Source organism: Acipenser ruthenus, chromosome 3 (genome assembly GCF_902713425.1).
Source record: "Acipenser ruthenus chromosome 3, fAciRut3.2 maternal haplotype, whole genome shotgun sequence".
In the NCBI taxonomy this organism is placed as follows: domain Eukaryota; kingdom Metazoa; phylum Chordata; class Actinopteri; order Acipenseriformes; family Acipenseridae; genus Acipenser; species Acipenser ruthenus.
In genome coordinates, this window is record NC_081191.1 from 40,158,701 (window position 1) to 40,181,386 (window position 22,686).

The following is a 22,686-nucleotide window of genomic DNA, read 5'->3' on the forward strand; positions in this document are numbered from 1 at the left end:
AAACCAAAACATAACCAATACCTTGGGTATATACTCACATGTCCTGCTTGCGCCATTCTGAAATGTACACTTACCAAAAAATCTGAACGTTTACCAAAACCAACACAAAAAGTGAAAAATGACTGTGTTTAAAGATTACTTCAGCTTTACTATTGTGTTTATTATATTGTGTAGTGCATGTATAGGACTTTTCAACTCTTGCAAAAGTGTTTGAAACAGATTCACTTTAGTTTTTTCTCCTGTAACTTGATTGAGACTATGATTCTGGTTCATTGTTAATGTAAAAAAAAAAAAAGGCAGCTCCTTATTTTAATTTAAACCCAACGCTAACAGCGAGTAAAGTTAAACTGATTCAATTAAATCATTATTAAGAGGAAACTATTATTTGCAAAACAGGTTATAACATTTTTGCAATGAGTCATTAAGATTTTAAATCCGGGGAAAGCAATTAAACTGAACACGCTTTTTGTGTTCAGTTTGAATTAAAAATAAGGAGTTGCCTTTTTTTTTTTACATTATCAATGAAACAGAATCACAGTCTCAATCAAGTTACAGGAGAAAAAACTAAAGTGATCTTGGTTCACAATCAAGGCTTTTCCAAGAGTTTAATTAAGAAACAGAGCCAAAGTAATATAACTTTAAAGGGACATCACATGACCAAAAATAAAAACCGAAAACAAAGCGCCCTAAGTATGTACAATAATAAAGTTTTTTTTTTTTTAAATATTCAAATAGTTTTGTTGTTTTAACTTTCTTTTAGGTACAGTGTTAGATTTTTTTTTTTACAGTAACACTGTAATCCAGCACACTGTCTAATCTGGAACAATTTTCCAGTCCAAAGCAATGCCAGATTGTACAGGTTTTCCGGTCATTTAAAGGTACACTGCATGTATTATATCTTGTCTCCTTCGTAGTTTTGAATATAGACTTTGCAGCTCCTAATGAGTAGCACCTCAGACCCATGCTGTGATTTCACCAGTCAACCTGGCTTTAGCAGATTACGAGTTCAGAAACTGTAATGGATATCTCCTATGAGTGCAGGAGACTGATTGTTATCTTACTGAAGAACAATTACAGGCTCAAACTGGGCAGTTACATTTATTTATTGTATACTTAATGAAGGACTGGTTTCTACTCCACTGTAATCTCTTCAAGACTCCTTTGAGTAATTGAATGCTGCATAGAGCTGCAGGAGGCTGTGTGGTCCAGTGGTTAAAGAAAAGGGCTTGTAACCAGGAGGTCCCCAGTTCAAATCCCACCTCAGCCACTAACTCATTGTGTGACCCTGAGCAAGTCACTTAAGCTCCTTGTGCTCCGTCTTTTGGGTGAGACGTAATTGTAAGTGACTCTGCAGCTGATGCATAGTTCACACACCCTAGTCTCTGTAAGTCGCCTTGGATAAAGGCGTCTGCTAAATAAACAAATAATAATAATAATAGTATTTTCAACAGGGCACCAGGAACAGAGTGAATTACTGACTTTAAGACCATGCTGGAAGAAGGTCCAGCCCACAACCATGTGTGTTCTAAAACCCCATGGTGGAGATTATATTGCTTTTAATTCCAGCTCTTTCTGGTCCCTAAAGATGGTTTAACGCACAGTTACTGGAGGTCTCATGGGTTTCCTGAAGATGAAACGGCCACTACAATGTAAAATTTTTTGACATCACTTAAAATGTATTTTATGCATATTTGAACCTCACACACAAATACTTTTCATGCAGCCTGTACACCTCTACTTTCCATAGCTGGGCAATTGAAAGATCAAAAGGCATCCTAACCCTAACCACTACATCTGACACCTGACCTACAGAATACATGGCAAAATACATCAGTCTTAAGGGTAGTTCTTAATAAAGCAAAGTATGTTAGTAATTTTCAGTGACAACAAGTTACAGCAACAATGGTAGTGTATGATAAATGGTACTGATCATCGATGAGGTGTGAACCATGTATGTATCTCCATAGCCTTTGACTGGCAGAGGCTCTGATGTTACGCATCCCTGGGGGCTTTCTGCTACACTGCTGGACAGTGGAATGTTGATTGTATTGGTTGCATGTTTCAAAAGAGTGCTCTCCGGTTAGCATAAACCCACCTTTATCAATGAGAGTAGTGTTGCTTGGTTGTAAAAAGTGATGTTTCAGCAACTCCTTAGGTTTTAGTCTAGCTCAACACTGATCAGTGATCAATGCTATGCATGGTGACTTTTTAAATTCAGAAGTTTAAAGTAGAATATTTAGTTATAATATCTCTGATGCATTAATTACAATAACCCTCTTGCATACCAAGTTGCTCTTTAACATAACCCAATACTCACGCTATTAGGCAACCAAGGTGTAGATAACCTCTCCAAGCTTTTGCAGACAGTAATGGACTCAGCTGTACATGTATTGCGCTTGTCTTCAGTGCCCTTCAGTTTCTGTCCGGGAGAGCCACCCTTGAATTCCTTTACTGTACAGCAGTCGAGATCTGTGTACTGTGTCTTTAAGACATGATAAAATGAATACATGGAAGGAAAGCTCACATTGCAATCACAGAGATAGAAGCTTTCAGCAACAGACCTCTCAAATATTGACAGCTCTTAAGTCAACATAAAATTATGCACAGCTCTCCAGTGTAACAAAACCTGTTATGTGCCTGGCCAGAAATGCCTTCATAATGTTATACAGTTTTCTCAATTTTAACTCATTTTTCTGTCTAACTCTCTGCTCACTTCCTTCCTTTCAAGGCTCTTATTAGTTCCATATGCTGAGATCCCTTTTTATTAGCAATAGGGCCTTTCATTAATGCCTCTTGACGGCTTTGTGGAGAGAGTGCCTGATATGCAGCACAGAGTAGTATCGGAGCCCCATTATCCAATGTGAATTTTACTTAGATAAGATACATGTGGCAGGGCAGATTAGAATATGTGTTTTGTTGATGGCAGCCATCTTGGTGAGGAATGGAGGAACAGCCTGGAGCCTGGAACATTGGTTTGGTGTGGTGTCTTTCTGAGGAGGCTTGGTGGTCTAGTGGTTACAGAAAGCCATGCTTTTAGGCTGTATTGCATTTCCTGGGCCATTTCACTTGGAGAGTAAAATGTCTCCACCCGGTCACTGTCTGCTTTCCTGCCAGTAACCAATCAGCTGCTTCCCCTATTGACTGATAAGATTTCAGCCAGCAACAAGCTTTGATCCTGAAGACTCTGCTGTGGTGAAATGACCCAAGAAGTGCAAGTACAAAGAGCTAACTGGAGATTAAGGCATAGAAAATGAGTAGCTAATGGAAGTGTAAAAAAGCTAAAATGTATGGAATTATTTTGTTAGCTATAATTACTTTAAGCTAATTGGGTCTGTTTTAATGACCTAATTAGAGAATATTCCCCAGATATACTGTATATCTGTGAAGCAAACCTGTAAACCTTAAATAAGCATGGTAATACCTATAATGAAAGACATTGACATTCTTTTAGTATAACATTCAATACGCCCATAATTCAAAATACTGTACTATGTAGAGTGTACCACCAATGCTGGAAAATGAAATTGAATTTAGCCAACATTTATAAAGCAGTGGTGTGTTTTTGGATTGAATCCTTATAGACGTTTAAAACCTGATAGAGGGGTTACTTTAGTCTTATATCGTGATAAAATGAGCAAAAATATCCGTACCGTATGCCTATGTTACTAATACATTTGTGTGTAACAGTAGCCCAGTATATCAGTATACAAAATGTTCCCCATTGTGTTCTTACAATATGCAGTACAATGTACTATTTTATACAGATTGGTAGTAGGTTAATGCAAGAGGCACTCAAAAGGTTTATTTGTAATCCTCTAGAGGCGTGATTAGCTCTGTTTCTACACAGGTTTAATGCTCAATAAACACTTGTAGGTGAGATTTTCTTGAAGGGTTCAATAAATCATGGGCCTGATTACATTAGTAAGAACTGTTTGTGCTCAAGGAATATCTGTTACCAGCTTTCTCTTTAAAAGGGAATCCAAGAAAAATGTTGAGATAATTTTGCAAAAAGGTTTACAACATTCCCAATCTCACATGAGCTGCCAATCACAGCAGATGTATTTTTTAACTTGGTTGATTAATGTTCTTATTTATTTTCAGTCTGTTGTTACAAGAAGTGGAATGACTTAATCACTGAGAGGCTATTAGCCCCAATCCCCTTTCTATGGGTCATGAAATATTATTCTTCGAGAGTGCCCATATCAGTTACCTTTACCAGAACTAAACATTTAGCTTTTCTGTGATTATACAAAAACATGATACATACAGGTGATCTTAGACTTGTGTGCAACGTTCATTTGCAGATTGTAGACTGCAGATGGAACGGATTATCAAGAAACAACCAACAATGATGCTGAAATAAGTACCAACCGGGTCACTATAAGTGTTGCAAAATATAATTTGTGTTTATTTACATTAGAAAGATTGCACCCTCCGATCAATTAAACTTTATTTATGTTTTTCACGATTTTAATCGTATGACTTGACAGCTTGGTGACACTTGTCGTTTTCTAATGCTGTCTAATTGACGTTGTGTGACTTCAGCTCTGTCCCTCACCGATTTCATGACCGCATCTCCAACTGTGAGTGGCAGAGCTGGGATTCAAAATAAAAGACAAAGCTTTGGTTCAGGACACACTTGCTCTTGTTCTATGTGGCTATCCACAGCCCCATCTATTTGCACAGTTTAATTTCTGTCACTTAGTTGACTGACTGCTGTGATGTCCCAAAGGCTCTTAGACAACGATACAAACTTTAAAGAGGTGTGTGTCATTGTAAGATGCTATCAGCTAGTGACCACAGGCCATTAAAAAGGATATTTGTATAAATGAAAAAAAAAGTCAAGGCAAGGCTGCAGAGTTTTTTCCTCCCGGCTCAGTATACAGGAATGACCTGAGACTGATCCGAAATAGGATTTTTGACATTGGCAGTCAAATAATAAAAAGGCCTTAACAAATAATGACCGGTTAGCACCTTTAATTGGCGTCATGCGTTCCTCCTTACAAGGCGATTATCTTTATAACATACCCCCCTGCCATAATTAGCAGTACTCCCGGGCTTCCAAATGATACTAAAGCTGTGCATGCAGTGGTTTCCATACCACAGCCTCAATTAGGAGTTACAAGCAAACAACACCAGTAAGTCTAGACTCAACTGTAGCCTTGGGGCTTTAAATACCTATAATTACAGGAGGTATATAGTGTGTAGATTTAAAAAGGGGGTATGGGGTGGTGGTAAATATGTATTGCTGTTCAATAAAATAAGTCCAGTTCACATATTATGGGTGACCTGTCATAACTTGCAGGTTAACGCATGCCTTCCCAGTGTGCAGAATATACATCTTCATTGGTCATTTTCCTGTAGGGCTTGGCAAAAAAAAAATACAAATAAAATAATATTATGGAAAAAATCGTTTCCTCTTCCAGGGGGCGGCGCTCAATTGGCCGAGCGCAGCCCGGGGGGAGGGAGGGTTAGGTCGGCCAGGGTGTCCTCGGCTCACCGTGCACCAGCGACCCCTGTAGTCTGGCCGGGCGCCTGCAGGCTTGCCTGTAAGCTGCCTGAGAATTGCATTGTCCTCCGAGGCTGTAGCTCTTGGGTGGCTGCATGGTGAGTCCACAGTGTGTTCGTCTTCGCCCTCCCGAGACAGTGCAGGGGTGGTAGCGGTGAGCTGAGCCTAAAAATAATTGGCCATTTCCAAATTGGGGAGAAAATAATAAAAATAATTGGCAACGACTACATTTATAGAAAATTGTATTTTACCAGATCCTGTCTCTGGTAGCAGGATATTGTAATAGCTTCATTAAAATACAGTAAGCTGTTTTTATGAAGTGAGGTTTTAGAAGTGACCACTAAGTGTGTGCAACTATGGCAACTGTTAGTAAATGAAAAATTTCAATACAAAATCACTGTTTCAGAGTGGACAGAAACAGCTGCACACCTTTAATGGTCTTTTTTTCAAGCCACATCCCCTCAGAAATTCAGGTCTCAGGAGGCTTTTCTTAAACAGCAAAAATTGAATAGGACAACAAACAGAAATTAAGTATTGAAAATATTATAGTGAATCGCTTTTAATATCCCTTTAATCTTCCTTTCAGTAGATTTCATTTGGTTGGCTACATATTTTTCATAATAAAGAAATAAATTAATGTATTTATTAGACCTTTTAAATAAAACACTGCTCTGGGAGAGAATGCTTAAGCTGTTTTGTTTCTCCAGTGATGTTACCTAAACAGTAAATATGATAATTAATAAACAGTATTATTTTATAGAGGAAATAAGGAAGGGGATGGGTGGACACAGGAAAACACTTAAAGAAAGAAAGAGGGTGTGCTGGGTGTATTTGAAATGGAAATAACGGTAATGGACAAGTGTTTGTACAGAGGGCAGTGGCACTGAGCAGCTTTTTCACAGTGGAGTGAGACAGGAATCAGTCATCTAGCTGTGATTAAGAAGAGGCACCCTGGTGTGTGCTTCCTGCACTAATAACAGTGGTTACTGCCTAAGAATGTGGTGTAGGCTCCTGGGTTAAATAAATCAACATGTGATTTCACTGTTAACTGACATAGTGAGCATACTGAGACCTATTCTTATGCCCTCTGTGTTTTTAGAACAGGTCCTTTTTTAATAATTTTTCTGGTTCTTATTTCCTAAACCCCAGGTAAAACCAAAAGGTTTCTCAAGCTGCCATACTTTAATTGAGACTCCAAGGCTACTAGAGGGGTTCATTGTCCTTGACTCATTTACTCCCATCTACGCCTGGCAGATGTGGCTGTGATTAAGCCCTCACAGACTGAAGAAGGATAAGTTACCGTGCATAGTAAACTAAAAGAATGAGAGTTTTCTGTCCTTTCAGCGTACTCGTCTGTAACCCTTTTCTAAATAACGTATTAGAAGGTAAATGTACCAGTATTTCCAGCACTAAAGCAGGAGGAGATTAGGGATGAGTCAGCTGACTAAGCGGTGTTGTTCTGACTTGTTTGATACGTCGCAAGATCTTTTTATCACGTCTGCTTGGTGATATTAAAAATGCCTGCGGACGAGGTGAAACAAAAGATAGTTTGAGAGGTAAATCACAAATTTGGAATTCTTTTTGAATCATAGCGAATGAAAATAATAAACATGTGACTGGATTCGTTGCTTGTAAAACCTGTCATTATGTTTTTGTAAACAACAGCCAGGGTCGTAAATATCGGACCCGCGCAGGACTCTAATGTGGGTAATAATCCTTACACTATCAGTACACTACAGTGGACATTTTGAGAGAAATTACAGGTACATTATTTAAACGTTGTTTAAGACTGTTTCTGGTATTGCCCTTGCACCCCTGGTATGCTGGGACAGCTTTGTAATTAGAGCTTAGTGTAGTCTTACTACAGTTTAACTTCATTCTACTGTAACTTTGCCTTAGCTGTAATAAATTGTAATTGTCTTTTATTGTAATTTATTTGTGGATGTAAACTAAAGTGAGCGACTAATAGTGCCGCTTACAGTCAGTTCCAGTGGAAGTATTTCCTATTAACTTCACTTCATGACATGATATGATGACTGACCCTGCTTCAGTGACAATAATGTGCCAAACTATGTGGTGTTGATTTGGATAAAGGGATACTTTTTTTGAATACAGTAGACTGTCACTAATCTGAACCCCAGTTACCTGAACTGACCTACAGTCAAACCACACTATGACTAGGAAATCCATGCTGATAACAGCTATAGAAAACAAAATCCGACATCCTCATTGTATGCTATGTAACATCTAACAGTTGACTCTGTATTTTTATTTAAAGGATTACTACAGCTTTGTTATGAAATGTAAGTAACATAAAACAAGGACTAGGAAAATATTTAGTATGGTACTGTCAGGATGTGAGTGGTGCAGGGTGAGTCCACAACAGAGGGTGTATTTTATTTAAATAATTGCTCCCCTCTACCATCAATGGTATTGGGGACTTGAATCAGGTACCTGACGTACCACAGTAATAAACATATAAAACAATAAATACAGTGTCCAGGGAGCTGGGGTTGGTGCTGTGTGATGCTGGATCCAGTTGTGTAGCAGTGTAGATGCTCCGGGTGGTTGTGCTGGCTCTGGTAGCTTCAGCTCCCATGGTCTCGGTTTGCTAAAATACACAAAAACAAAAACAATGCAGAGCTCTGGCTGGATTACATCTCAGCATAAGGGGCCGTACTCACGTAGCTGTGTCCCCTTTCTACTGCTACTCCCTGTAATCAGTGAGGCGCCACGCTCTATCCAATCGCCGCACACCACCCAGCTGATCACAGTAAAGTTGTTTAGCAGTCATACAACTACAGCCTTTTCCTAAGATGGCCGACTTCCGGTTCCATCCTACCACCAAGTCGGCCCATCCCTGTGAAGGCGTACCACCAACCTTACTTAGCGCCCTTCCTGGTCGGGATGTAGTTTTGCAGCTCAGATTCCTTCTCTCCCACTCACAGGTACAGGTTACGATTAGTACTCCAAACAAACCATTAATCTGAACAGGATTCGGTCCCAACTGGTTCACATTAGGGATAGTCCACTGTATTGAGTTATCTTACTTGTTTAATGTCATGTGTATGTTTTGTGTACTTCTCAGTTGCTGTTTCTTTTTAGATCATTATTTACCATGCTGGGATAGTTAGTAAGCATGTTAAGAATGAAAAATTAACACTAGAACACACATACTAATGATTTTGAACAGCCAAGAAATTTAATATTAAGAAAATGCAGATGATATTGTAGCGTGCACAGGGGTAGGGGTCAGGGCTGGTAGGTGATGCAATCAGATATAAAAACATAAGCCCGATACCAGCTCCTGCAAGGGAGACAGCTTTTTGTACAGCGGTATCCTTGCTATGCTGCAGAGTGGGAGGTCCCTGGCTCACAACCCACCTCCACCTGTGAAAAGCCCCTGCCTGTGGGAACCGCGGTTCATTACAATATGAAGTAACCCTCTAACTGCTCACAACTGTGGATCATGTTTAATTTAATTCCTAAGCTGAACGGCTAGTGTATTCAAATAAAAACATAAGAACAAGAAAGTTTACAAACGAAAGAATAAACTATCACTCGTCTCATCTTTTTCCATTGCTTAAAAACATAAGAAAGTTTACAAACGAGAGGAGGCCATTCGGCCCATCTTGCTCGTTTGGTTGTTAGTAGCCATTGATTCCAGAATCTCATCAAGCAGCTTCTTGAAGGATCCCAGGGTGTCAGCTTCAACAACATTACTGGGGAGTTGGTTCCAGACCCTCACAATTTTCTATGTAAAAAAGTGCCTCCTATTTTCTGTTCTGAATGCCCCTTTATCTAATCTCCATTTGTGACCCCTGGTCCTTGTTTCTTTTTTCAGGTCGAAAAAGTCCCCTGGGTCGTCATTGTCTGTACCTTTTAGATTTTGAATGCTTGAATCAGATCACTGCATAGTCTTCTTTGTTCAAGACTGAATAGATTAAATTCTTTTAGCCTGTCTGCATACGACATGCCTTTTAAACCCGGGATAATTCTGGTTGCTCTTCTTTGCACTCTTTCTAGAGCAGCAATATCCTTTTTGTAACGAGGTGACCAGAATCCAGCCTTACATCTTTAAAGCCCAACTGGACCAGCATACATTTCCTGTCTAAGTTTGCACAGCCACTGGTTCCTCAGCATTTCCTAACCGTAGCTGTCCTCATTTTTCCTGCAGAAAGAGGTGAAGGACGTCTTTTCCCCGATCATATTTGAAGCTGCTTACAGCCTGGGTGAACATGTGATTGACAACAAAGATGACAAGGAGCTGCCAGCACTGAAGCCAATCCTGCGCTGGAAGAAAGGAGGCAAGATAGCCCAGAGAAACCAGGTGAGAGCTAGGCTGATCACCGCTGCCCATGGGGTCTGCACAAACAACATTTCTTGACACGGGCAGAACACTTTGCACTTCCAGAACATTTCTTAACTTAGCAGCAAAACCAAAGACAATGCAGAAAACAAATAGTAATGAAATACCACCTTTTTTTAAACAGATGTAGGGCTGGATTATAGTTCTAATGTTTATAATAAATGGTGTAAAACCATTTACAAGCCCCTTAATTAAATCAAATTACCTTTGTTTTTGTAATGTTCTCCTTTCTGTTAAAAAAAAAAAAAAAGTGCTAATATTTTAGTGTCTCATACTGGTTGCTCAGATGTGCGACCAATTTAATGCTACAGGTATTAACTATAAAATGCTCTTGGCTGTGACATGCTGGCTAGTATCAAGGGCTAGATTCTCAAAACTACTGTATTTACTCCAAATCTATATTAGGACTTTTTTATTATTCAGATGTATATAGCTCATCACAAAACAAGTAACTGAATAACACATGTTTAGGACCATTGACTGATTGACCCTCCATATTGAAAAAAAAGAGCCATTACAACCTTTACGAGTAGAATGCCACAGGGGGCTGAAAGCCTTGGTCTGTACCTTGAGGGACACTACAAAGGGGCTATTGTATCTGGACCAGAAGGAAAACTACTTAAAGATTAGCCCAAGAGAGAAGTGTTGATGACATAGCTGAGGGTGATTGGGGCTGGTAGCCCTGTGGAGACCTCCAAAGCCTGGCCACATGTGAACAGTAAATAAATAGTGGAGAATGATGAAATTATACCATCATATGAATGGCATGATCAGTTAATATGGTAGGATAGGATGGATATCACATTTCCTTTTCTATTGGGGATCAAAAGTTTTAAAAATTACTTAACAACATCTTAGTTGGAAGTGGGAGCATTTAACATGTTTATTTCTAGGTATGAAACATTTGAACATTGTGTTAGACTTGCATTGGAGCAAAAAGTGTAGTTATGCTGCTTGTTAGTTTAAGTTATGAACAAGAGGGAGGGAGACTCAAGAAAGTGAGAGTTCAGCTTTGTTGACAATGTGAGAAGATATACCAAGTGAAAATATGCTTGTTTTGTCATTTAAAGTCATTTCTCTCTGTACTTGTTCTACTAAAAAAATAGACTGTATTTGATGACATAATGTAACAAACCAGTAATTGCTGGGAGCTGCATTTTTCTGTGTGTAAAAGCTGTTAGAATGGCCAAAATGATATACAGCTTTTGACAATGAAGAAAAAGTGCACTGATTAAACTTTATAGAAAAAAAACATAATGTGTTTGTTATGAAAAATAAATGTTGAATAAACATTTAAAGACTGGCACTTAACATGGATAGGTAATCAGGTTGGTCTACATCAATATACAGATGTCATTTAATTCCGTTTACTGGCGCACGTAATGGAGCTTAGTTTACCTGAAGCGGCAAAGCTTTAACATGTACTTGTTTAGAAAGAGACACCTCTCAAGAGTTTTTTTTTTTTTCTGGCATGGTTTCTTAGTCAGGCTGGGAATAAAAAGTAAATTCAGTGATACTCCTTCCAGATGCCTTCCAGATGCCATTCGCTCCCTCCAGGACCAGAGACTGTGTTTGCTGTGTTTGTACTGGAATGGATACAATGCTTCAGGTTTCAATGCCAAATTTTCACTCATGTGGGCTCCAAGAATTCTCTGGTAGTGCTACTCACTTAACTGTTACAGTTACATCATGCCATAAATTCAAACGAATCCGGTACAACAGGCTTTAAACAAGCAGAGATCGCCCGTGGAGAACAGAAGTCAGAACCCTGAGAAGCACATATTTGCAAATGTATTGGGATTTGTGCAGACAACCTTTTATAACAGCTCTCTGTTATCCCCTATAAAATAAAGCATTTCTTAGTTTAACCCTTTTTGGTTTTACAGTAAGTGCTTTAAGATGCAATTCAAAGAGCACAGGTCATTGAAAAAATGGAAAATGTTTTATCCTTGATTCAGGATTGACATTGTGTGACTTTTTCCTAAAAAAGAAAACTATTTGTTAATGGTACAAAACTTGAAGTACTTAACTGGAGTTTATAAACTTTAGGTTAGGCACGAGGGACACACAACACATGAATGAAAAGTTTCAACCAGCTGCCTACCTTGAGTTTTTGTTTGTTGTCATCTGTCCCATCTCAGCCCTTGTTCTGTTTATAATCCATAATGACGTGAATCTGTATTTGCTAAACAAATTGAGATTCTTGTCCTCATAGGTACGTTCTGAATGACTGGCTCTTGAATCACAGAACAAGGAAGTTCATTAGCACAAGTGTTGAATACTGAAACTGCGGAGTACTCCTTAGAAGCGACAGGTCTTAATGAAGTGTTATTAGAAAATCAAAAGAAAATGTTATATCAAACTAATGAAACAAAGGCAAATAATTGTAGATAAAATATAGATTTATAGATTAGATTTTGACAAGCTATCAATCGTTGTAAATTAAATCATATTGCCAGAATATAATATGCCATATAATACAATATAATATAATATATCATTTAAAACATTTGTGATGTCACCTGTCACATGACAGACTGTTTCAGTGAATCCGCTGTTGCACGTATTTAATAATAAATGACCAAACAAACAGGTTGAACAAAACACTTGCACAAAACAAACGGCACATTGGCCAAAATAAATAGACAAACAAAACAGTGGACAAATCGCAAAAGAAGTATTGTGCTGAGTAGCAATTGTTATTTATTTTCATTATTATTTCTCTCCTCTCTCTCTCTCTCTCTCCCGTTCTCCGCAGTGAACACACCAACCCAGAGTAATTTGTGCATCTATATATACAGCTGTGCCGGGATTCAATTGCTAATTAATCAGTCACTTGAATCCCAGCACTTGAACTAATTTGTGCCATCTCTGTGCTCACATACTACTACACTTTTTAATCTGTACGTTAAGTAATTGTGCAATCCCCTTGCCTAAATACGAATATACAGTTTATATCACTTGTTCTACATATCCCACATTATATCCTGTGCACCAATATATATATATATATATATATATATATATATATATATATATATATATATATATATATATATACACCAACAATAACAAACTACATACAACATATAAACATAAAATATGCACAAGGGCGGGCACCCTGCCACATCACCCTTTGATCTTTTAATGTATTAATTCTAACTACAAGTGTCTGTGTGGCTTTGATGAGAAGGGCGTGTTGGGCAGATATATAATTGGTTAACAAATCCACAGTTTGTGCTACGAATCCACAGAAAACTGCTGATTCCTCAACAAAACCACAGTCAGAACAATTCAACAGGAAGCAAATGCCATTTTATTACCCAACAATCATTTCAACAATTCGCTATTATATAACATTTACAATATAACTTTGAACACAGTTCTCGGTTCCTAACACTGTCTCTGGTGGATAAAGCATTCTCGACCATAAAGGATGGGTTTAAACAGGACGGTCCTGTATGTTTATTTGGTCTTCAGTGTCCCTTTTCCAGTGGGAACATGGCTTCTTTTAACAAACAATATAAAACTAAAAGCTCCTGTTTTGTAGTGCTTTCAGTCAGACCACTAATCCAGCTTACTGACTTTAAATATATTATTCACAAATCACAGATTTAATATCATTTGTCTATTAAATGTACACTGTATTCAGGTCTATACACAAATCATTACCTACAGACAGACAGCTATTGTCTTTGAAACCTGTCCTTTTATACCTGCCTGTTTCACATATTTTCTGGACAGGTTCAGGAACAACAGAAATTTCATTATCACTTAATAAATGCCCATCAATTACATGGACGTCAGATTTATAATCAGCTTTTGCATTTCTTTCCTGGCTTTAACCATTGTTCAAACAAGCTTACAGCCCACATACATTTTGCCTGAGTACTTCTCGAAAACCGATCGCTGGCAGTGATATTTAGGTCTTCATCTGTTTTAGGTGTGGCAAAAAGATCAATAACTTTACTCTCTGTTCACAGTTTACATTCCTTTGTTTTTTTGATCTACCCTCCACTAGCAAATCTTCCACAAACTGTAAAATGATTGCTATAGGGTAATAAATAGGGTCATGACCTCAAACACCAATTTTGGAAACACCTCCACTTATAGGCATGTACGATCTTGTGGCGGTGCCCTAGCATTCTGCCGTGTACTGACAACTGCATCTGAGAGCCCTAAGGCAGACAGACGGTCCCATTCAGGGGCCAGACCCATAGTTGGAGTCTGCCCAGTTCTGGGTGCCAGAGTCCCTCTTGCCTGACTGAGGAGATCCATACGTAACGGGGTCTCCCAGGGCTGGCCTTGCTGCAGCTGCCAAAGGTTTGAAAACCAGGTTCTTCTGGGCTATCTGGGGGCCACAAGGAGATCTGTCACCTTCTCTCTCTGGACCCTCTCCAGGAGGACCGCTGCAGCGGTTGAGGGAGAACCACAATGGGCAGTGAGTTGTCTCTGCCGTGGCAAAGAGATTGACTCTGGCCTTCCCGAAACATTGCCAAATGCGCTCTACCACCTGAGGCTGGAGTCACCATTCTGACGGGTGAGGACCCTCCCTCAAGAAGAGGTCCGTCGCCCAATTCACCACTGCCAGGAGATGAACTGCCCGGTGGGATAACAGGTTCTCTTTCGCCCAGGTCAGTAGCGGAAAGGTGCGCTGGACAAATAGAGACATGAAAACATGCGTCCTTTAAGTCCACAGTGGTAAACCAGTCACCCGGCCGGACAGAGCGGAGGTTGTGGCGATGTGTGACCATTTGAAACCTCCTCTCCCTCAAGAACCCATTGAGGTGTCTTAGGTCTAGGATGGGGCGAAGGCCACTGTCCTTTTTTGGCACTAGAAAGTACCTCGTGTAGAACCCCTCCTCCTGAGAGGTGAGTTCTACAAGCTGAATGGCTTGTTTTTGAAGTAATGCTTTTACTTCTTGCCTGAGGGCCAAGACCTGGAGAGGGTTGCTTACGGATGTAACCGTGATCCCTCGAAAAGGAGGCGGGCCCACACGGAACTGCAGCGCATAACCAGCGCGTAACCAGTGCGTAAACAGTCTGAGGTGCAAGTGTGCCAGTATTGCAGCTGGTGTTGTGAGAAGGGGTTGGTCTAAGGCCGCAAGCCTTCAAGGGCCCTCCTGGGGCTGCTGAGGCTGGAGTGGAGCCTGTGTTGGAGACTGCTTCCCACTGCCTCCCAGGGCGCTGTTGCGCTTGGGCCCCATGTCCAGTGTTTCCCCGTCCTTGCAGGCGGCCCCAGATATTAGCTGCCGTGGAAGCCTGAAGGCAATGCCTCAGGTCGCCATGTGGTGCAGTGGGGATCGGAACCGTCTGTGTCACGGACAGACGCCAGTGTCTGGAGCACAGGAGGGGAGCATCGCAGCCACCTGTCGAGACGCCTCCCGCTCTCGATGGGAGTGTTGCAGGATCTCCTCCACTGCTGGCCCAAACGTATGGCCAGGGGAGATAGCTATGTCCAGCAAGACTGACTTGTCCGCATCCGGAACCCTGGCCTGAGACAGCCAAAGCTGTCTGCACGCCACTGCAAGGCCTGCCAGACTTCTGTCCAGGGCTTGCCCTTGGAAGCCTGAAATTTGCAGCAGCGTACCTGAGACCAAGCGCAGCTCTGAAGCTACTGGTTCAGGAAGGGGCGCCGATTGTAATACGCCATCCAGGTAGGCCGTGAGGAGACCTGCCGTGTTGGCCAGGCGCGTCACTTGGGCTTCAGCTGTGTACGCCTTTTTGAGGTGGGCCTCTGTTATCCTGCATTGGCCGTTGAGGCATGCAGGGTCCTTAGACAAACCTTCTACTGGAGGGGCTCGCACCAGGGTCACGATGGTGGAATTCCGCTAGACCCAGCGCCCCCACACCTTCCAAGGAAGCCAGCGGGGCTGCGTGTTTGGAGACACTTGGTGCGAGGCCGGTCAGTGCCAAGAAGACTGTACCTCCTCAAGAAAATCTGGGAACACCGGGAAAGGGGGTTGATGCCTGCACCGTTCTGAAAACAGAGCGGTGCTGTTCAGGCGCTGCCTTTCAGGGAACCTGGAGGAAGTTGGAGGCTCTCTAAGTGCCCCGCACTGAGCTTGAGGGAGAGGTAGTACCAGTCTGAGGTAACCTCAGAGCTGGGGCCTGTCTCCTGGGTCAATTCTTGTACCTCTGTCTCCTGTGGGAAGGAGTCACCATCCCAGGATGCTGCGAGTGAAAGGGCGGGGGAAGAGCCTGCTGCCTGACCAGGTCCTCCAGAACCTGAGCCATCTGGCTCTTCATTTCAGAGATGTTCTTAGCCTGTTTTCAGTGTCTCGCCCGCTTACTGCTCCTTGAAGGAGATCTTGAGCGGCTGCAAGCTCAATGGGCTGGAGGGCTTGAAGGCAGATGGGGGAGGGGGGGACTCAGCTGAGCTGGCTAAGGAAGCTGCACTCTTGAACTCTGCGAGCCTCCTGTGTAGGGTCCGTGGCTGGGACACTGCGCAGATTGAGCAGAACGTCTTGTCTCCTAAGGCGTGCTGCATACCTAAACACCTGACACAAAGGAGGTGTTTGTCCTGTGGGGGAAGCATCCCTCCGCAGGACGTGCAAGGGTGGAACTTCGACATCTTGACATGCCGGGGCCAAGCACCGAAGCACGGAGGATCTGAGCATTAAGGGCACGAAGCACCGAGGCTCTAGAGCACCGAAATCTATTTTTTAAACTGCAGAGCAGTGAAAAAACAACACACACACACTCACACACAGCAGGAGCTGAAGGGTAGGGTTTTTTTGTTTTTTTCTTCGGCCGCACACACCAAGTGCGCAGGCCAAGTCAGCCCAGTGGCGTCGACTCAACAGCCGGTGCAGCAGAGCAGGGTCCCGGTGGAGGAGTACGTGTCTCTCTTTTCTCTTATATTTATTTTAGCTGCAAAAAGCAAAGGAAAAATACACAGACAGCAGATGCTTTAGGGTTAGAAAAGCAGACTACAGTCACCAAGCAATGTTTTTTTTTTTTAAACGGAGCGCATTTGCAAGGCTTTTACAGCTCAGTCCTCAAAAGCTGAGCTTCCGATTCCGGGGAAGTGGCAAGACGACTTCCAACAATAAATTGCAGGGGAACTATCAGAAAACTTGAAGTGAGAGCTTTTACAAAGACTCACACAACTGAAGAGGTTAGTTTATACCTACCTTACCTACCTGATTGTGAGAAGCAAAAGAGAATGTGATCTCTGCAGTTGGACTACTTATTCCCTCGGTAGGCGGGATCGAGGACGTCACTCCCCGGAGGGACCTATCGGCAGCTCTGACATAAAATGCTCAGTGAATACCTGACCTGTGGCAGGTATATCCCAAAAGTATGGTTGTTGGTCATTTTTTAATTGAAAGGGAACTTTCATAGGAAATGTCTACTGATCATACTATGTCACAACTGCCTGTGTGGTGACTGATAGGGGAAGACTATGGCTGCAGAGACATCAGAAATGTGTCAGTCATGCCTACTATAACACCAAATGCAAACAGGTACAGCAGTTACCCAAGATGAGTTTTCACCAATTTCCATTTGCACGCTGTGTCTTGTACCTAATAAGCACTGATAGAATGGCCCTGTTGTAAAACCCAACTCAGCAGAGGGTAGGGGGTGATGACGATGGATCTGACCCTAGGGTTGTAAAGTTAATTGCATTAAATTTGCTGATCCTGTTCTAAAACTTTATTGAGACTAATACAATCACTGCATGTTAAATACTGTATATGCTGTACACTGTATGCTTTTATTGTGTCTCTTTTTACCCAAATCCTGTATTTGTTACAGTTTATGCTAAAGGCTGCTTGCCATTGCCTAGCTTCTATTACATACAAACTAAGCATAGTGTATAAATGGGAATTAATATTCACTCGTGTTTTTTCAACAGATTTTTTTTTTTTTTAATATAACATTTGTAATTGTTGTAATATGTTGAATTTGTGCTTCACTGTGTCTAAGCTGCCATGCCAAACTAATTGAAAACAATGCATACAGGGCTCACTGGTTATATAAAATAAATACAAATAAATTGTTTAGCAGTGCTACATGAAACACATATAATTTAACTACCCTTTATAAGGAAAAAATGAAATGCAAATTATAAAAAAATTCACTTGAACCTAATGGACACATAATGAAGTCATGTTTCACTTCCATCCACTGCTCAGCCAGTTGGCTTGACCTCCTAAATTGAGGGAACATAGCTTGATGGTTGGGCAGTCTTCTTAATACAGGGTAACAGTTTAATTCTGACATGTTGTTTCTGCAGTTATTCCTCTCTGTCCTGCAAACTTGGGTCAGTTAGCTGAGGTATGTGAACCGCTTTTGGACTGCGGTAGCTCTTGGAATTCTAGAATAGCATTGCTGCTTTTTAACTGCCTTTAGTAACTTGTAATGTACTGTACAGTGGGCCAGATTTACCGAGGACTTTAGCTGTATAAACAGAATATGCGGATATTGCTTTGTTGCCATTCTTAGAAACTTTCAATTCTGCCTCTTTATTTCAGCATTGTAAAGCTGCTTTGGATTCTATTGCAAATCATATTGAAATATGGTATTTTTAAGACAGTGCAGAATACATCAGTTATGATCCTAATAAAATTTAGGAAGCCATTTGAGGCCACAAGAGTGATGACTGAAACAGAAAAAAATCTGTACAGTGAATCTGTACAAAAAGTACACTACTTTAGTTAAGATAACTGTGATATTTCAACATGTACCAAGTTGCTATTTAAATGCTCCTTTGCATGAAAAAGGTACATTTGTTACATTATCAGTATCAATGGCATGCCCAAGACTGTGGTGATATAGTTTGTTCATCAAATGTCTTGTCTTAAATAACGCATGTAACATTTTCATGACCCACGTTTACTTACATTGTCAAATATCACAACCTAAAGCTTCTGCAGTCTAACAGCACATTTAACTCCTTTATGTTTTCAGACGGTGTTTGAGAGGAACTGCCTATCAGACGACTGTGCTGCAGATCTGAGGCTCCGTGGACAGTTATTGCTGCCTGGGTAAGTTTACAGCAGATGGACGTCATCACATTATGCCAGACGTGCATTACTGCACGGCCCTTCCAGTCCTGGTCTTTGTTCCAACCCTGTTCTAAATTGTTTAATTAAACCAATTAAACCTCTATCCAGACCTTAACACAGTTAATTATTACAGTTTACCTGTTAAACCTGGATTGGGATGGCCCTCCAGGACCGTAACTGCCCATCCCTGCAGCACACAACTTTATTTACAATAACCCTTGGTTTATGTTACTTCACTATCCTGTCAAATAATGTGTCTGAAGTACTGATTGAATAGTGCCATAAAGCAGTAAACCTGGGAGTTGTATGTGTAACCATGTCCAAATTGCTCCTCTTTTACCTATCAGACTAACACATACTTTTGCCACCTAGTGATGAGTCCAAGGTATGAAAAGCCATGTGTTTGGTGCTGTTTTGTTTAACAGTGCCTGGTGCTAACAGTTACAAAAAACCTATATTATTTTCAGAGAATGTAAACTGAGGCGGAATTCTTTTTATGATATGGGGATGTTTTAGCTGTTCAGGGACTGGAGACATTCATGTGATTGAAGATGGAACGAATGCAGCCATGTATCAAAACATTCTACAAAGTACAATGATAATATACGCTCGTAGGCTGATTGGCAGTTTATCTTACAACACGACAACCCAAAGCATACAGCCATGTCAACTCTAGAATTCTTGAAGAAAATGAAGATAAAAGTTCTGGAATGGTATTTCAGGGGGCCTTGTCACTGGTTCTTGCGCAAATGTGTGTATGGATTAGCCCACGACACCTCAGGAAGGCTCGACAGTGATGCTGGCATACCAGTACCACTCCTCCTCCATCCCCACCCAACCCAGCCCAGTTTACTTAAGTGCTACCCTGCTAAGGCATCGCGGAACTCACAACGCTGGTCACTCTGGCAGGGGCAGCGATGCTGGACACTCCGGCAGGGGCAGCAGGATGGCACGCAGGATGGCAACTCCTCCCTCCCTGGCTCTGGGGCAGGGAGCTCCTCCCTCTCTGCCCCTTGGGGAGGTAGCTCCTCCTGATCTTTGAGAGGGCAGCACTGCACCAAGTGCCCGAATTCCCCGCAGGTGACCATCCCCCGGGGGCGTAGAAGGCAGAGGGGCCCATCTCACGTTGACGGGCTGGTAGCTGGGGTTGGACCTTTAGGCGGAGCCATTCCTCGGCTGACTCCACCTCATAGCTCGATATCCTACTCTGACACCATATGTGACAGGGTAGCATCACTGGCAAGGCTTGTTACCGGCAGGAGAGAGACTCAGAAACAGAGAGCTGTGGTTTAAGCGCTGTTGCGCATGTTTATTAAACAAATAAATGAACAGGAACAAACAAACAATGGCACGAGGGCCAAAATAAACGGTTCAAACAAAACACTGATGTCAGGCTGGGCATTCGCCTTCACTGATAAATACATACATAAAACAAGCAACACAGTGTTCACTCACCAACACCCGCCACCATACAAAGAATTTATCCTCTCCTGTATACCATGTGGCTGGAGCCTAATTAACCATCTGTCATTCAATTAAGCCACATTCTCACATGCATTCTGGCAGGGAGGAATTTAACCCCCTCCCTGCCAACCCAATATTGCCAACACACACATTACACTAGCAGGGCTTCCATCCAGCCACAGAGAGTCATCGCTAATGTATATCTTGACATGACTAAAGATTTAACAAGAATGGGGGCTTTATATATATATATATATATATATATATATATATATATATATATATATATATATATATATAGATATATAGTGTAGTATTTCTATACATATACATTAGAACTTTTTATATAATTCTATGCTCAATTACATCTCCATTTAAAAGCAGATTTTATGACATTCCTCTGCTAAATTTAAAACGATACCAAAACATGCAGTGGAAATGTTGTTTTTTTTCATTTAGAAATGACCTTTACCTTCTGAAAGGAGGCCTTGTGGTTTCTTTTTAAACCTTCCTTCAATTTAAACCAGATTTTGACTCGGTGCCCAGAATCAAGCAGTGGAGCGTAATGCTTGAACAAATACCATCTCTTCATGGGTAAAAAGATTTTCCTGGTCATGGTTGAAGTAGTTCGTCTCTAGATAACCCAGAAAAACAGAGGGTAAAACTTCAGATGCTGTTTTTATTATTCTGTAAGTTTTATTTTCACTCGGTCTTCATAATGCTCTTTTTTAAGGGGTCATCATTGATTGATGCAGTATGTCTGGACAAGTCCCTCACTGAATTCAGTATGTTTTCCATACCAAGTTGTGACAGGGAATGCCCTGCTGGGCAACCAATTGAGCAGTTAGACTCGTCCAGCGCTGAGCTGATCGGGCGGTTTGGATTGGCTGGGGGGTATGCCCGGGGAGGCTGTGCGGAGCTCAAAAGGCTACTGCATGGCCATTGCTACACAGACTGGCGCTGTGCAAAAGCTTGCGCTTGTTTCCATTGACTGTAAAAGTAGACTTCAGCTTGTTCCAATATCAAGTTCGGTTCCATCTGCATTACGTTTTTTTCCGCTTGCATCGATGCATCATTTTCATGTTCTCACAGGTTGCTTCCTTTACCACAGCGAACCCATCGAAAACCAGTTTCTGTCCACCCACAATTGTAATAATGGGACTGAAAGAATCTTGTTTGAAATTTGTTTGGGTAACAGCAAATAAAAACAAACAAACAAACAAAAAAAAACAAACAGAAAATTGATTATTTTATCATTTACTGAGATGTAAAATGAGCCAGAGGCAGATGGGGAATTCTTTCAATCCTTTTGTTTCTTGTTTCCCCCTTCCTCCTGACAGCGTGGACCCCAGGCCCTACCTGGCGCTGGGAGCTGTGAAGAACATCTCTCTCAATGTGTCCATCTCCAACGCCGGGGACGATGCCTACGACACCAACGTCTACTTCAACTTCTCCAGAGAACTCTATTTCATCAAGATGTGGCAGAAGGTAGGGGGCGAGAAGAGCTGGCTTGCTTAGTTCATTTTATATATATATATATATATATATATATATATATATATATATATATATATATATATATATGTGTGTGTATATACACAGTGAAACTCTGATACAACGTACTGCCTTGGGACTATAAAAACAGTATGTTATAACCAAGGTATGTAATAACCAGATACATGCACATACCTGCCTAATCAGCAGAAAAATCTAAACCTAGTACAGTGCTAATTGATATTGTATGTAGTATAAAGGTTTATTACAGAAGAAACAGTATAAAACAATGTAACATGTAACTAGTACTGTAACATGTAAATAGTTACTAGTATTTTTATCTTGCTCTTAATTGTATTATTACTTGTACGGTGATTCTTGAAATGTATCTTTGTTTACGACTGTAAGTTGTCCTGGATAAGGGCGTCTGCTAAGAAATAAATAAATAAATAATAACAATAATAATAATAATAGTACTGTACATTACTATACAGTATGTAACATTCTGTATTTTAATTATTTAATACAGTAATTCTATGTTGCCTTGGATAAAGATGGTCAGCTAAATGAATTATAAAAAATAACAAAAAACTGTACTGAATAATGCTGTACTGTAATTAGTAAAATAAACAAATTAATAAAAAAAAATACAGTACAGTAATAATAAATTATAGAAATAATAAAACTGATAATAATAATAATAAAAATAATATACAAGTCAATAAACATTCCCATGCAAACTGTCAGTTCAGGTACAGTACAGCAGTAATCATTGCTTGTACGCTGTTTTAAGAAGTCTTTTAGGCCCTGGCCACATTAGCGTTTTAGAACCAAGT

The 22,686-nt window shown here is 40.8% G+C and overlaps 1 protein-coding gene across 1 annotated transcript in view; it reads left to right on the plus strand.

The window, feature by feature from the left end:
- The window catches only part of LOC117394874 (integrin alpha-9-like), a 150,185-nt gene that overhangs the window by 81,315 nt on the left and 46,184 nt on the right, over positions 1 to 22,686 (plus strand). Inside the window, exons 16-18 of the mRNA XM_033993550.3 lie at positions 9,687 to 9,839; positions 18,795 to 18,871; positions 21,697 to 21,844. Coding sequence (XP_033849441.3) covers positions 9,687 to 9,839; positions 18,795 to 18,871; positions 21,697 to 21,844 — 378 coding nt within the window. The remainder of the gene's footprint in view (positions 1 to 9,686; positions 9,840 to 18,794; positions 18,872 to 21,696; positions 21,845 to 22,686) is intronic.